The sequence below is a fragment of the Lygodium microphyllum genome, chromosome 25, assembly GCF_053477565.2.
Source record: "Lygodium microphyllum isolate KBCC chromosome 25, Lygodium_microphyllum_v1.1.10, whole genome shotgun sequence".
Taxonomy (NCBI): Eukaryota; Viridiplantae; Streptophyta; class Polypodiopsida; order Schizaeales; family Lygodiaceae; genus Lygodium; species Lygodium microphyllum.
The window spans coordinates 23,416,420-23,433,331 of record NC_141159.1 but is presented as its reverse complement, the minus strand read 5'-3'; the positions used below and the strand labels follow the sequence as shown (position 1 = coordinate 23,433,331).

Below are 16,912 nucleotides of genomic sequence, written 5' to 3'. Positions count from 1 at the left end.
GACACATTTTTTTCCTGTGTAGAAGTATCTATTTTGTATACTATCTATATAGGTAATTTATTCCTATACATAGGTTGATCTTATAAAGGTACTTTGTTTCTATGCATTGATAATTTGTTTCTAAGCATAGATATTATCCAGAACTATGTTACATAGGGACTTGGTTCCTATCAACCATTATCTACCATCAAGAACTATCTTCCATGAGTACTCATTCTTCTATCTAGAACTACTTCTAATGATAGTTCTTCACCACTCTCCCTCAAGTACAAAAGTATACTTACATACACCAAGCTTATTTTCAAAGATAGTGAAGGTATCTAGTCCAATCGACATTATGAAGATATCTATAATTTGATCATATGTTGAGTAGCAAATCAAATCAATTTCTTGATTCAGGACTTTCTCTCAAGTGAACTGGTAGTGCACCTCAATGTGTTTAGTCTTGGCTTACAAGATTTTCTTATTTGCAAGATAGACACTTGAGAGATTATTACAAAAGACTTTAGTTGGTCCTTCAATTGGTATATTAATATCTACAAGTATTCTTCTCAACCATGCAATCTCACAAATGACATTAGCTACTTCTCTATATTTAGCTTGAATAAATAATACTGCAATTGTGGGATGCATGACATTAGCTACTTCTCTATATTCAACTTGAATAAAATAATAATGCAATTTTGGGCTTCTTCTCACTTGATCAATCAATTATACAACTTTCACTAAGAAGAAAAAGATCTTGAAGTGAACTTTTTATTCTCAATATTTCCATCCATATCAGCATCCTTGCATCCAAATAACCTCAAGTCTAAAATAGAGTCATAGTGCAATCCAAAATATGTAGTACATTTGACATATCTAAGTGTTTTCTTAGCTATAGTCCAATGAGTTTGCTTGATGCATAAATAGGCTAACAACACTCATAGTAGCAAAGGCAACATTTGCATGTATCATGGTTAGGTATATTAGCAAATCAGCTAGTGGCCTATAAACATTGAGATCTACAAGTTATATCCATCATTTTTCACAAGCTTAAGATTGACATGCATTCAAAGTAGAGACTAGTTTATAGGAATACATATAAAACTTCTTGAACATATCATTAGCATACTTTGTTGAGATATCGAGCTCCACTCGTGATATGCCAGGGTGACCATTGTGCATTTATGTCACCGACTTGTTAGTTGCAAGTGCGGCTGTTACACCGCCCATGAATAATAGCTAGATGACAGCTATCCTTATCTACTCTAGTTTGTGGTTCAGTTAGTATGCCACCTTAGTTAGTTGAGTTGAATTAATCCACTCTGATGTGTGGACTACTAAAGCTACATCTTTTGGAGGCTGTCATTATTTTGTCACTTTTATTGATGACTATAGCAGAAAAGTTTGGGTGTATTTTATGAAAAAGAAAATTGAAGTGTTTGGGCATTTCAAAACTCTTAAAGCTATGGTTAAAAAAGAAACAGGCCTGTAAATAAAATGCCTAAGGTTAGATGGAGGGAGAGAGTGCCTCTCAAATGAGTTTGCAAGGTTCTTGTAGGAGCATGGCATAAAGCAACAATATTCATGCAGTCATACCCCACAACAAAATGGAATTGCAGAAAGGAAAAACATGCATATTGGAGAGGTATCTCGTGCCATGCTCAATGAAAAAGACTTGCCAAATTTTTATTGGGCTGAAGCAGTTGCTACAACAGTCTACATAATGAACAGGACTCCCACTGTAGCAATACATGGCATGACTCCAAAGGAGAGGTATACTAGTAGGAAACCAGATATTTCTCATTTGAAAATTTTTGGTTGCATTGCTTATGTTCATGTGCCAAATGAGTTGAGATTCAAGTTGGATCCAAAAGCTGAGAAGTGCTTCTTTATTGGTTACTCTCTACAAAGCAGAAAGGGTATAGATGCTATAACCCTTCTACTCGTAAGTTTACAGTGAGCAGAGATGTTGTTTTTTATGAGATGAGTAGCTGGTATAAACCAGTAAATGTGATTGATAATGTAGATGCACAAAATGGTAATGCTGCACAGAATTCATAGCAGCAGTCACAAGATATTAGTGGACCTGGAGTGTCCTCTAGCAATGGTTCACATTCTTCGCCATGGATAGGCAAATTGAGATCAGGAGAATCTTCTCAAAGCATGCAGAAAGTGGTATGCAGGTATCACGAAAATGAAAAGAGAAGGTAGATCAACCCATGTTTGATGTGAATGCAGGTCACTCTTATGTGGATGGTGAATCCATTGGCTCAGAATAGAGCATTGATGATGAGTTGGGTATTCCTTCTGTTGTTATACCTGGAGTAAGGAAGACCAGGGATGTTTTGAGAGCATCTCGAAGTGAGCTTACTTTGCGTAGGTCTACCAAAGCTAGGTATCCTGTGGATAGGCTGAAATACAACGGATTTACAGCCATTCACTATGCCTATATAGTCAAAGTGATATAGGAACCAGAACCCACTTCTTTTGAGCAAGCCATGGATGAAGAAATGGATGCTTTGGAAGCAAATGCTACATGGGAATTAGTACCTTTGCCTAAAGATAAGAATGCAATTGGTTGTAAGCGGGTTTATAAGGTGAAGCACAATGCAGATGGTTCTGTGAACAGAAACAAGGCAAGATTAGTAGTCAAGGGGTATGCACAAACATATGGCATTGATTATGAAGAAACATTCAGTCCGGTTGTAAGGATGGCAACCGTAAGAGCAGTCATTGCTATGGTTGCATCAGAGGGATGGTCTTTACATCAGATGGATGTAAAGAATGCCTTCTTACATGGTGATTTGCAAGAAGAGGTCTATATGGAGCAACCACCAGGTTATGTGCATGCTGTTCATCTTGAGTTTGTTTGCAGGTTAAAGAAAGCCTTGTATGGCTTGAAGCAAGCACCTAGAGCATGGTCTGACAAGATAGGACAGTATCTTGTCACTATTGGCTTTTAGATTTCCAAGGCAGATTTCTCACTTTATGTGAGAAAAATAGAGAAATGTATTATGCTGCTTGTCATTTATGTTGATGATTTGATTATGACAGGTGATAGTGATGAAGATATCCTTCATGTGAAAATGCTATTGAAGCAGAAGTTTGAGATGAAGGATTTGGGAGAGCTGCGTTATTTCTTGGGCATTGAGGTGATTAGATCACCAAGTGGGATATGGCTCTTGCAGAGGCAGTATGGCTGGACATGCTGTCCAAATATGGGATGACAGGCTGCAAGCCTATTTCAGTTCCTTTGGAGCAGAATGTGAAGCTGAGTGTAGATGCAGGTGAGCTTCTAGAAGACCCTACTATGTACGGACGCATAGTAGGAAGTTTGATTTATATGACTATTACCAGGCCAGATTTGAGCTATGCTATTGGATTGGTAAGTCAGTTTATGCAGGCTCCAAGGAAACCGCATTTGGATGTGGCTAGACGCATACTCAGGTATGTGAAGTCCACATTGCAGTATGGACTATTTTATGAGACAGGGGTTCAGATACAGTTGCATGGATACACTGATGCTGATTGGGCTGGTAGTATTTTTGATAGACGATCTACCAGTGGATATGTGTTCTCTTTTGGGAGTGCTGCAGTCACTTGGAGCAGCAAGAAACAACCTACAGTTTCCTTGTCGAGCATAGAGGCTAAGTACAGGGGTGCATCAATGGCTGCATGTGAGGTAGCTTGGTTGCATAAGCTACTTTATGATATGCATCAGTCTACAGATGGGCCAGTTGTCATTTATTGTGACAACATGAGCAGTATACACTTGGCAAATAACCCAGTCTATGATGCTAGAACAAAGCACATTGAGGTGCATTATCACTATGTGCAAGAGAGGGTTTTACTAGGTCTTATTGATCTAGTTTATGTTAGCACAAAGGATCAGGTAGCTGACATATTTACGAAGGCATTGGGCGCAGAGAAGCTGCGTAAGTTTAGAGACCTACTTGGTGTGCATGAATTGGGATTGAGCTCGAGGGGGAGTGTTGAGATATCGAGCTGCACTCGTGATATGCCAAGGTGACTATTGTGCATTTATGTCACTGACTTGTCATTTGCAGATACGGTTGGTACACTGCCCATGAATAATAGCTAGATGATAACTATCCTTATCTACTCTAGTTCGCGGCTTAGTTAGTATGCCACCTTAATTAGTTGAGTTTGGTTTGAGACCCATATATAGGGTTCTTCTATTTATTTGTATGAGAGTTCTTTTGGCTTACACAACTAAGAAGAGAAAAACTGTTTTCAGCCTCCACCTGTGTGTGTATTCCCCCATTGTGCAAGCAAGAAAGCTACAAGTGAGACTCCTTCCTTCTCTCCCACAATTGTGACATACTTATATTGATAAAGAAAAATAAAAATTTTATCCCTTAAAAAACTTCAAGTCCAATAGAATATTTTAATTCACCAAGATCTTTCATGTCATGCTCCATTTCAAACTGATATTTTGATAGTACTTGTGCTCCCATTACTACTATTGGTGAGTATGGAATCATCAGCATAGGCAACGATCACTATAGTATCCTTATCTTCCTACTTTATATCGAGTTTAGGATCAACATTATTGCTCCAAAATCCATGAGCTTGCAAGGAGTCTATCTTGATGTACCAAAATCTACAAGCTTGCTTCAACCCATGTGGAGACTTCTTTAGCCTACATATCTTGTAGATAGTTGGCATCTCCATATCCTCATGGTTGTTGCAAATAGACTTTTGGTTACAAATCTCCATTTAAAAAAGTATTTATACACCCATTGGTGCATGGACCATCCATACTGACCAAGAAGACCAATCATAAGTCTAGCTGTTGTTATCTCTATGACTAGAGAAAAAATTTCATTTTAATCTTTATCACATGTTTTGTCAAACCCTTTAGCACAACCTTTCTTTTTATCTCTTAATTGAACCATTAGTATTCAACTTAAATTTATAGACCCACTTACATCCAATGGCCTTCTTACCCTCAGGTAGATTAGCAAGTTTCCATGTATTGTTGTCCATAAGGGCTTTGTATTCTTTATCCATTGCTAAGTTCCTTTCTTTCTTTGTGCCTGCTTCATTGTATGAATAAGGTTCAATGATGGAAGAGGCTTTTGAAATAAATGATATATGTGCAATAGCAATAGTGCTAGTGTAAGTAAGTCTCTTTGGAGTTAAAGAGACTCTTGTAGATAGAAGGGTTGGTTGTGCTGAATTTTCAACTTCATTCTTTGATTCATTTTCTAGGATCATGTTGATTGCCTCTAACATGTGGCAATTAAAATTTGAATAAATAACATTTTGTGAGGCTCACTCAATAGAATAATATGTAACTAGTCGAATAACATGGCCTTGATCATGGTATCACTCATATTAGATAATATAAACTTTCTTGAAAGGTGATTAATCTTGTCAAATAAGTGCATGAATACATGCGTATAAGAGGTTGCATTGTAATGCTTAGACAACTTGGTCACTCATGACAACATACTACTGCATTTAATTCTTAATATATATCCCATTGAGGTATCCCAATCATAATTTTAGTATTTTTGAACTCTAGTATTGTTAACTTTCACACCATATTAGTGTAAGAAGCATCTTAATATCACATTCATCAAACAACTATATTGGTTTCTAATATAGCTCATGCTTCTCAAGGGTCACATGTTTGAGATAAGTACTTATATTAGTTGTCAAGTGTGAGACTACTAAATTGCAAAGCAATTTAAGTCTATTCAAAGTGGGCAATACAGCAAGGATCTTATCTCATTTGTAATCATTTCTTAGCAATTGTCATGGATCTCAAAGTGCATTTACATATACATCAACTTTAAGCTAGTGCTACACCTTTCCATAATAGCTTATATTAAATAGTAGTTGAATGTCAATTCAAAGAATCTTATAAATTTCTCTAATTAAGGTACACATTTTACATTCTTTTATACTGGTATTGCATGTGATGCTTAGATTGTTTATGAAATTTGGGGAAGGAACATTTGGATAACCAAACTTAGGTGATGAATCTATCAAGTTTTATTTGTTAAATATAAGCAAGATATACCAATGACTTAGTGATAGGGCATAGTAGATTGGATTTGAAGTGAGTTATAAGGGTGCTTCACTTCAAACCTTGCACGCTGCATCCCCAAAGGCATAATGAAATATTTATTTACTTCTAAAATTAAGCACGATATTATTACAAAGTATAATAACATGGTAGTCTTTAATGTGTTATCTATCCAAGAAGGAAAATAATATCGAAAGAATCATATATATTTTCTTATTTCTAAAGATCAACTACTAGCCTTTAAGCTCATGTATTTCTATGAATGAAAAGTAAATCATATGATTTTATTTTTTATTTTGATCCAATGCTCAAACATCAACTACTTTAGCAATGTAGATTTTTGTATGCAAAGTAAGGTTCATAATGATAATCCCATATTTTTCTATAAGATATACATATTAGTTACTATAATATCAATATGAGGGTTGTTAATCTAGTGTGATTATTACTGTAAAATGGAAGAATATTTTTGCTTCGTAAACTTTGGTGGTATCTAGTATAGTATCTCTAAATTACATATTTTTCATTTGACATGCTATTCTTTTATACAACCAATTGTTGATATACATGGCTCAAATCTCATTGTATATCTAAGTGACTTATTGTATTAGTACTTAAGAAACTCTCATATGATTTTCTTTTTATTCCACGTGTTACTTATGCATGTTTAGGTGTAAAATTTCATGCATATGTACATGAGAGAGAGAGAGAGAGAGAGAGAGAGAGAGAGAGAGAGAGAGAGATCTAATATACATGACTACTTACCTAGTATGGAGGAAGTGTTGGAGAGATATAAAAGAAGCAACACTGGAAAGTTTAGTCAAACTCATTTAGAATGCTCAATTGAGGTAAACATTTGAACAATTTTCATCAAGCTAGAAATATTATTCAAAAGTTAAAATTAATACACTTCTAAATGTAATAGGTAGGAAAAGAATTACCATGTTTTATAGAGAATGTGTATAGATGCATGCATGTTTATCAAAGAACATGGACTTTAAAAATAACTATTAAGTGTTGAAAATATTGAATTGAAATTTCTCTTAGTATTCTTAATTGGCCCATCCTTTACCTATTCGGAGTCCTATCACTTAGCTTTCCTTTAATAGTTCTATTTTACCCAAAATAATAATATCTAAACATCATGTCCCCATCACTTAGTCAACTAACCTTACAATATTGTCTCTTTACTACATGTCCTCTCAATATTTTGTTACTTCTTAAGCCTTCTCAAATGCAAAGCTTCTATAAATGTGAGAGAGAGCATATGGCTTAATGCTTTAGTATCTATTACTCTAACTTTAGCATAGTCTAGTCTATAAATAAATTTGTTTTAAAAAAGGGGCTTTCTCAAATGACTTTCCTTAGCACTCCATTTCATAAGAGTTTTAATCCTACTCCAAGAATCCATGAAAGTCTTCAAAGTACCATCCAAATCCCTTGTGTTTTGAAAAAAAATCAAAATTCACTTAACACCTCAAAACTTAAAAATATACAACCTAATAAGACATTTAAAAATATCACTACATAAGCCATGGTTCATCATTCTCCATTTTGAAATCATAAACCACATATTAGCTAAATTTAGTTTTTAATATAAAGAGGCCAAAAGAAACCAAAAGATAATTTGCACTTGCTTTTAGAGATTGAGATAATTTACACTTGCTTCTAGGGATTGATGTAATTGCTACAAAGGTTTGTTTATAGAATGATAATGGTTAATAATGCCATTATTATATTTGAAGTACTTTAAGAACTATAGAATGACTCTTAAAGCACCAAATTTTGGCTTTCGATGACTTGGAAACCACCTATATTATTTCTCATCCACCAAGACTATGCTTTTTTCCTGTTTTGTTTCCCCCTTCTGTCCAAAATAGACCAAATAAAGAAGGATAGCAAGGTGCTTTATAGAGCATGACTTCAACTACTATCTTAATGTCTAAATATGTGATGTGATCATGGGTGCACCTATGCTAGATCAATTTTATGTTTTTTTAAATATTGTTTTTCAATTTTCTTTCTCTTTTATGTTGCTAAAGAGAATGGTTTCATAGACTTTTCAATGTAGGCCTAGCTCACCATATAACTCTTGAGGGCTAACCTTGTTGCTAATGGTGTTGCAGTTGGATTGAAGGAACTACTATAATTAATGAATCTACCTATATTTATGTTCTCTAGCAACTCAAGTAAGTTGGTAGCATTGTTTCTCAAAGGAGTAATCTAAATATGGAATATCTATCTATTCCTACATTTATATCAAAGAAGAGAGCATGCATACCTTCTTCTTTTGCTACTCTATTTTTCTTTAACAATGTGAGGAGTATCCTTAAATAGTTACATATGATAACAAAGGCTTGACTAGGGAAATCTAAAAGGTATGACACAAATCATTTGAAGGAGGGCACTAAGTCTCTTTCTTAGATCATTGAGATTATAATTTTCCCTATGGACATTGATTTTGAAGATAAGGAGAAAGCCACACTGCCCATTATGGTAATTGTCCCCGTGTCTCTACTAGTAGGGCATAGGTGGAATCTTCTCTCTCAAGGGGTAGTGCACTATAAAAGGAGACCCAAGTTTCTATGCTAATATCCATGAGATTTCTTCACCACTTTGATTGAGATTTAGAGCCTTGTATTGTTTTGGGTACCTCAAATACTTTGTCATGCTAATAATCTTCTTGCTCTCGGTACCATAATTTGGAATCCTAGGCCTTATGCTCTAACCACCTTTTTCCTTAGCTATTATTTTACTTTAGTGATTTCCTACACAACCCTAATTATTACATTTCTGAGTTCCTTTGGAAAATGAATAGTAGACTGGATAAGAGATTTTTGGACTCCCATTGTTCTAATGTAAATATTTTACTATCCCAATTGATAGGGTTTGGTTTTATCTTTTGTGGGAAAGATACATCTAGGGTTATGTAGGACTACTCTTAAAACTTGTCTAGATGATGATAATAAGAAGGCTCTTCTTCATAACACTCTCACAAAAAAGGATAAAATATAGAGAGACTATTGTAGCCCTCAAAGTCATTGGAGAGATTAGCTATGAGAAAATTGTCACCATTCTTTTGGATGCTAATTTTGTCTTTCTTGCCTTTTGCACAAAAAGTAAGCCTCCCAAGTGTACTTACGGAGAATATATTAGTCATAATCTTCACAAAGGCTTCAAATATAAAGGGATGTAATGATAGCAATATGCCAACTACATAGCCACTCATTTCTACATGGCTATGAAGGATGGATCTTGGAGAAAGAGGCTTGAGGATGCTTGAGCTTCCATCACGAATTGTGGAGCTATCGGAGTGCTTGAGAGAGGAAGCAACTCAATCGGGCATCAAGGTAAGCTCACTACACTTGTAAAGAGGGATACTATATCGATTATGTGAGAGGTAGCCATTATGCTCGCTTGCAACACTTTAAAAATAAGCAGTCCATGGGTCTTGGTGGTTGTCGCCTCTACATTTTTCTTCCATTGTCAGGACCAACAGATTCAAGCTTGAGCACTTGCATGCTTCAAATTGAGCATCGAAGTAAGGGTTCCATCCTCGAACTAGAGCTTGAGCTAGATAGGAGGTTTTGGGTCTTTAATCCGTGCTACAAGTAAGTATTTTTTATCTTTGATGGTTAGTTTAGTAGGAGAAATTAGTTAAGTATCTTGCTTTCGAATCTTGTTGCATTTAGACTAGGTTAAGGTTAGAAAATCAATTGGAAAAGTGTAGGCTTTATTGCTATAAAATAGGCCAAACAGGGCAAAGATCTGTGAAAAATGGGAGGAAGGAGAGCTAAATGCAATTGAGATTGACAAGCAAGGGGGCAAGAGTGGCAAGAACTTTGTGGAGGAGGGGTTTACGAGCTAGGAGACCAAGGGGAAGCTCATTTGAAACCCTGGTTGCTTGAGAGAGAGAGAATTCATTATGTGGACTTGCTTCAATCTCGTCGCCGATGAGTTCATTGCCTACATGTATTCCCACACCTCCCCTTGCATGTGTAGTTAGGATCTGGAGGTACTCGAGCAACACGAAGGCTTTGATCACTCGGCAAAATTCAATCTTGGTGAAAAATGTGTCGCGTTCAGCGTCTGAGTGACGACAATTTTGAGTCGAGTCTCAAAACTGGCCCTCGGCCCACCTTGTATTTGGCCACTCGACCAAACCCCTACTCGGCCCTCGGTTGTTCATCCATTTAGCCCACTTGACTTAAACACCCACCTCTTAATCCATCCAAATCAACCATTTGAATGCTTAGTACTCAGCGTGGTCAAATCAACCATTCGGCCCATCTTACTTAGACACTTGATAATTCGGTTGACAAGTTGACATTCGGCTTCACTAAATTCACCATTCGAACCTCGGCCATTCGGCCCACTTGACTCGGCCGTGGGCCGTTCGGCCCTCAGACAATGGCATTCGAACTGTTGACATTCGACACTCAAACCAATTACATTTGGCCCTTTCTCTTTTGACCCTCTGCCATTCGGACGAGCTGAATCAGAAATTTGGCCCTTGCAATTTGGACCTATTGGGCCGAGTTTGAATTTTAATAATCTTTAAAACATTGGACCAAACTACCTAGACGTTGGCTGTGTCAACATCGGAAGACCACACAAACTCTAGAGAAGTCTTTTTGGTAGAAGGAACAAAGGAATCAGCGAGACTCAAGCATAGAGGCGCTAGTCAACCATCTACCAATTTAGCTTGACAATAACATTGAGTGGAGTCTTAGATCACTTTCAAATAATGATAGGGAAAAGGGAGTAGCAGAGAATCCTATAAACCAGCAAGGATGGCCAAAAACTGACCAAAAAGTGGGCATATAAGCCTATCAAGCTAAACCCATGACAAGAGCAATATAGTTGTTTAGATACTTGTCTTCTCACTCATTCTGAATTCCAACCCTCAAAGCATGATGGAGAAAAGCTAAAAGCTTGATTTCGTACAATGCACAGAAAGAGCACACACATGCACACACACACACACATAGTGAGGCTAAATTGAGGACTAGTTGAGTGTATTAAGGAATACACCTGGACTTAAGCACTTGAAGGAACCCACCATAAGAGAAGACCCATGGACATAGAAGGGAGATCAAATCCCCAAAAGTAGGACCAAGTAAAGGACACAACCAAAAATCTGAATGCAACAAGGATAAATAGTATCGCAGAAGTGGATCTACCTGTCCTTATCTACGTGATCAATGACTTGGCAATACAGGAAGTCCTAGACATAGAAGAGGGTAGCTCATGCCATAGAAGCAATGAGGAGCTTAATCTAGGAGACTTTCTTGAGGTTTTCCAACAGTTAGCATACAAATATGACGCTCAAACCCAGCTAGAACAGCGTGGTAGACCAGTTGAGGACATCTTTGCAGACCTAGAGGAGGAAAGAAAACTGGCCCACAGAGCTTTGCAAGGCCTAGCTGCATACAACTAGGATAAAAAATCTAGGAACTTACCCCAGAGTTTAGAAATGCGAGAGATCTTGAGGGTGCTAGCCCTAGCAACAATTAGGAATTGGTTAGAGAGAGAGAGCGCTAGAAGGAGATCTCACACCGAGCGAGCTCCTAAATAAGCAGCTACTAGATAACATGGCCGTAGAACAAAGCATTGTAGCATTGGCAACATCGCTATTGACAAGGTTAGGAGTCATCCAAGGCTCTAAGAGCCAATCAAAAGTCCGTGTGGTAGCAAAACAGTTTGATAAATACAAAGCTACTGATGACCCATACAACTTTGTGGAGCAGTTTGAGTAGGTCTGCGAGGCCAACGGCCTCACTGATCCTACTCAATGCTCCCAAGCCTTTGGACTATGCCTAGGCAACAAGGGTGGGACCTAGTACACAAGTCTAGATGCTGTAGAGCATGTCGATTTCAATGGCTTGAAAAATATTTTCAGTAAGACATTTTTAAAACTTGGAGCGATAATGTGAACCTGTTAGTGCGACTTATGAACATTAAGTAGAAAGAGAGAGAGGATATTCGAGATTATGTGACCCATGTGAGGAGCCTCTTTAAGAGAATTCCCATGGGTGAGAAACCAAACCGAAAGGGTAGTATCCACAGTATTCGTGAACAAAATACGAAGTGAAGAGCTCTACAAAGCCTTGGCCGGCAACTCAAGCTTACAGCGAGGCACACTGGCCAGGGTCTTTAAAGAAGTTATTAGAGTAGATGACCATATCAAGGAAAGCGGCTCCAGAGGCTCAAATCAAGAAGAGTCCAATGCTAGGAGTTTTGAGAGAGTCTCAATGCTGAGTGAGAGAGCAGACCTAAGCATGCAAGACAAAGGGAAGGACATTGAGTCGGGGACAAGAGCTAGCGGAGATTAGGATGGACATAGCCAAACTATAGGAGATGATGAGACAACCAACATACCCACACGTCCAATGTGTGCATTGTGGCGGATCTCACTTGCCAGCTGATTTTCAGGACCCTAGATCATGACCTTGTGCTAATTGTGGTAAGTTTCACCATGACACCATGCATTGTGAATTATCCCAAAGGCTCCCATACCCGCAGCCTTACGGTCAGCCCCACCTTATGAACACGCCATCGAACTTCTTTGGAAAGGGAGCCCCACTGGCTCTCCCAGAACCAAATGACCGTAAACCTACTATCCCTCGGATGGGAATAAATCCTACGAGCATCCCAGACTACCTAGACCCTATGTGACCCACCCACTGAGTGATACTCCAACCACTATGTGGACGAGCCTAGTAACGATACGAGCCTTATGTAAACCCATACATGCCATACGATAAGGAAGGCAATGCTATTCCATGGACTATCAACCAATACCAATGATGGCATTGTGAAGAGGGAGAGGCAGAGGCCTAGGAGGGTAAGCCCAATAGTCAATCATGTGTTGGACTTGCAGTTCACCCAAGACATATTTCTTTGTGCTGCCCCGAGAGGGAGCAAGCAAACAAAGATAAGGCTAACTTGAGATGAGTTGAGTATGGAATCACTAATCTCTTTATGGATTTCCCTAGGCGGACACCATCCTCTAGTTTAGCAAACAAGCCATCGGTTCCTTTGGGGTTGTTTGCTGTTGAGACACTCGACGGAGAGGCCACACCTATCCTGTTGCATGTCATGACCCGTGCGCAAATGAAGCAGATTGTCTTATCATTGCCAGGTCCTAGCAACCTTGATGCAACCTCAATTGGGAAAAAGAGTCAAACATGAAGGAAGAAGAGACTGGATGCCAAGGTTACCCTTAAAACCGAAAGTGCCACAACACTGCTAGTTGGAAGAAAAGTTATTGATGCAGAGGAAGAAACGTCGACTCCATGGACAACTAAGAAAGTGCCACAACACTGCCAATTGGAAGAAAATTCATTGATGCAGAGGAAGAAATGTTGACTCCATGGACAACTAAGAAGAGAAGTGCTAAGGTCGGGAAGTACCCCAATCTGAAGCACCAACTCGAAGCCATCAAAAAGGTGAAGGCGTGGGTGAAGGAGGCCCAAGAAAACCTAAAGGACATTGAACCTATAGTAGAGTACGAGATCGATGATCTCTCAATCATAAGTACGCCAATCTCTCCCCCACGACCAAGATTAAGGGAGGTGATAGCACCACGAATTGGGCCACCCAAACAAAGTCTAAATGCTTCATGCCACCAAGCCAATCAAGGCCATTGTCCAAGAACCGTGGAGTTGGAAGAGAGGCAAGCAGCTAGCAACCTCCTTAATACACTGATAACCACCCCTATAACTCTAAGCTTAGGTGACCTGCTTAGGTAGCACCCAATGCTATGGTTGGAGTTGAAGAACCAAATGAGCCAGTTGCCACAGATTTTCCTAAGCACGATGCAGAAACTCAAATACCAAGTCTGACGTCAAACTCCATGTCCAAATCCCTACACATCAATGCCTTTTGGGAAGGCACATAAATGCACGCAATCCTACTGGTCTTAGTACTAGGGGATGTCACTAGAAATGGGATCTTGGATACAGGGATAGGAGTGAGTGTGCTAAGTCATACAGTACTCCAAACTTCGGGCAACCCATCGATCAAGACTACTAGATTTAACGTCACACTGGCAAATGGAATGAAGGTGAAGCTATTTGGAGTGTTAAAATTTTTTCCAGTAAAGATCATAGGGATCCAATTCTTGGTTGAATTTATAGTCATGAGAGAGTGAACTATGATATCCTGCTAGGCTAACCCTAGGTGCGCAATGCAAGAGTCGTAGAAGACTGGGGCAACGGTCTTATCTTCTTAGGCAATCAAACAGAAGCTATGAGAGTGGAGATGGATGCTTGGAAAACCACACCAATCGACCTAGACGCCATCTCCACCATGCTGAAGAGCGATGCACAGACTAGGAGATCCTATGGAGCTCTTACCAAGTATATATCGTGCCTTGAGGACAAGTGAGATTGGATGCACGTTCTTGCCACCATCGACCTATCATTATTAGATAGTGAGGAGTACGAAGAAACTTTCAAGGCAACTGGTAATTTCAAGGAGACACCTTCAGTACCAGTCTGTATGATGACTAAGAGTCTACATGGAGGACCTAATCAGGTTGCCTTCAGAGTCTCAATCAATAAACGCAAGCTCCAGGAGATCCTAGGATATTTAACCAATCAGTTGGCTGGTAATCTAGCGATGAATCTTAAGCCACTCCAAGATCTCTTGAATGAGCTTGAATGGCGATGGTCCAAGGTGCAGGATTTGAACTTGAAATATAATTTGGCCTTACTTCTCGACCAAAAAGAAGGAAATAGTCTGAACTAGGAGAATCAGGAGCAACTGGACAAAGACAGCTCTGATCATGAATATGAGGACTATTGTTCCTTCAGTGATGAGAGCAAAAAGAAAGTCAATGCCCTAGAGTATGACATTGGGGGACATATGATCGAACTAATACAAATAGACCCCATACCATGCAAGTAGAGTGCACTTAGAGTAGAGAAAAGATGCAAGGGTTATGAACGAACTTAGTTGGAGCACATGGGTGCAATTGACTATGAGCAGGCAGGCCCAGCCCTGCCAAATGATGCACCACTGCTCGAATGAACTCACCTTCTATGCTACAACCGCCAGGGGAGAGCCTCTCTTTTAGAGAAGATGGAGAGTTTGATCCCAAATCAAAAGTCAGCTTAGATAGTGATCCTGAAATACCTCGACCTCCCAAGAGTAGATGCACTAAGGGGGACCTACCCATCCACCTATGGCACCAATGGTTGAGGGAGGAACGACAGAAGCTACCTAAAGAGATGCAAATAGAAGAATAGTGAAAATAAAAAGACCTATCAAAATTATTCACAAAGTTCAAAAAGGGAGATAGGGTGGTGATCTTGGTGGGAGCCAAATGGGAAGGGCAAATAAGGGAACCAATCGAGGGACCCGCCAAGGTCAAGGATATCAATTTAGCTAGGGATGGGGAGACCCCACAATCTATCTTTATAGCGGATGACTTGGCTAAGCAAGATGAAACAAGTCTCATTACTCTCTTACGAGAGTATATAGACGTGTTTGCTTGGTTCCTAGAAGAAGTTAAAGGGGTGGACCCTAGTGTGGTGACCACAACATACCCATGACACCTGATGCAAGACCCGTCAAGCAATGACCATATCCCATTAATTCAAAGCATGTCCATGCTGTCAAGAAAGAAATCTACAAGCTAATGAGAGCAAGATTCATTTACAAAATTGAACACACGGACTAGGTTTCCCCCATAGTAATCATATTAAAGAGCAATGGAAAGATTAGAGTATGTGTCAATTACAAGAAGGTAAATGCAATTACAAAGAGAGATAATTGCCCATTGTTGTGCATAGAGCACATGCTTGAGAGAGTAGCCGACAAGGAGGCCTACAATTTTTTAGACATGTTCTCTGTTGAGATATCGAGCTCCACTCATGATATGCCAGGGTGACCGTTGTGCATTTATGTCACGGACTTATCAGTTGCAGATGCGGTTGGTACACCGTCCATGAATAATAGCTAGATGACAGCTATCCTTATCTACTCTAGTTCATGGCTCAGTTAGTATGCCATCTTAGTTAGTTGAGTTTGGTTTGAGACCCATATATAGGGTTTTTCTATTTCTTTTGTACTTGAGTTCTTTTTGGCTTACACAACTAAGAAGAGAAAAACTGTTTTCAGCCTCCACCTTTGTGTGTATTCCCCCATTGTGCAAGCAAGAAAGCTACAAGTGAGACTCCTTGCTTCTCTCCCACAATCTTGACATGGTATCAGAGCCTTGTTCGTGGTAAGGAGCTCAAGAAAGCAAGCCAAGTTCACGATTTCTAGTAAGAGGACCAGTGTTGCTTTCATTCTTCTGTTTTGGGAGCAAGTCTCTGCAGGTAGCACTGCCGAAAAGTGCAAGAGTGCATTGTCTCAGGTTGAGACGTCCTTGCGGTGACCCTACTTTTTTGATTTGAGGCCATTTCGGGACCTCTTTTGGAGGCAGAAGTTTTCTGCACGCACTTAAGAAATGGCCCAGTTTTATGCTGTGCGACCACTGTTCTACAGGTCAGTGAAAAGTTACTGTAGAAATTGCATCGTATGCCTGTGCGTAGAGACATTGGGAGTTACAGAATCATCCTTATTTCCTTTTGATGCAAAATCGTCACTAGGAAGTGACTGTGTAGTCAAGTACCACTTTCGTCAGTTTTGCAGATTTTCCCTTGTGAGGTTGAAGCTGTGTTTTTTGTAGTGACAGAATTTTTTGCAGTGTTCTGTAATGGCGTATGATTCTATTTCACAGATTGTCATTGAAAAGCTTGACAAGAACAACTTCCAAGCATGGAAGTTTAGAATGACAAATTTCCTTATGGGAAAAGGATATTGGGAATTTGTTGCAGGAAATGAAGAAGAACCAGTTCTTCCTGATGTTCCCAATCA

At 39.1% G+C, this 16,912-nt stretch overlaps 1 protein-coding gene across 2 annotated transcripts in view; it reads left to right on the top strand.

The window, feature by feature from the left end:
* Positions 1-16,912, top strand: part of LOC148013979 (agamous-like MADS-box protein MADS2) — a 76,241-nt gene that overhangs the window by 37,822 nt on the left and 21,507 nt on the right. The window contains exon 2 of one of the 2 annotated variants that reach the window (XM_087666431.1): positions 6,813-6,891. The exons of the other annotated variant lie outside the window; for it this stretch is intronic. Coding sequence (XP_087522557.1) covers positions 6,813-6,891 — 79 coding nt within the window. The remainder of the gene's footprint in view (positions 1-6,812; positions 6,892-16,912) is intronic. 2 annotated transcript variants of the gene reach the window in all.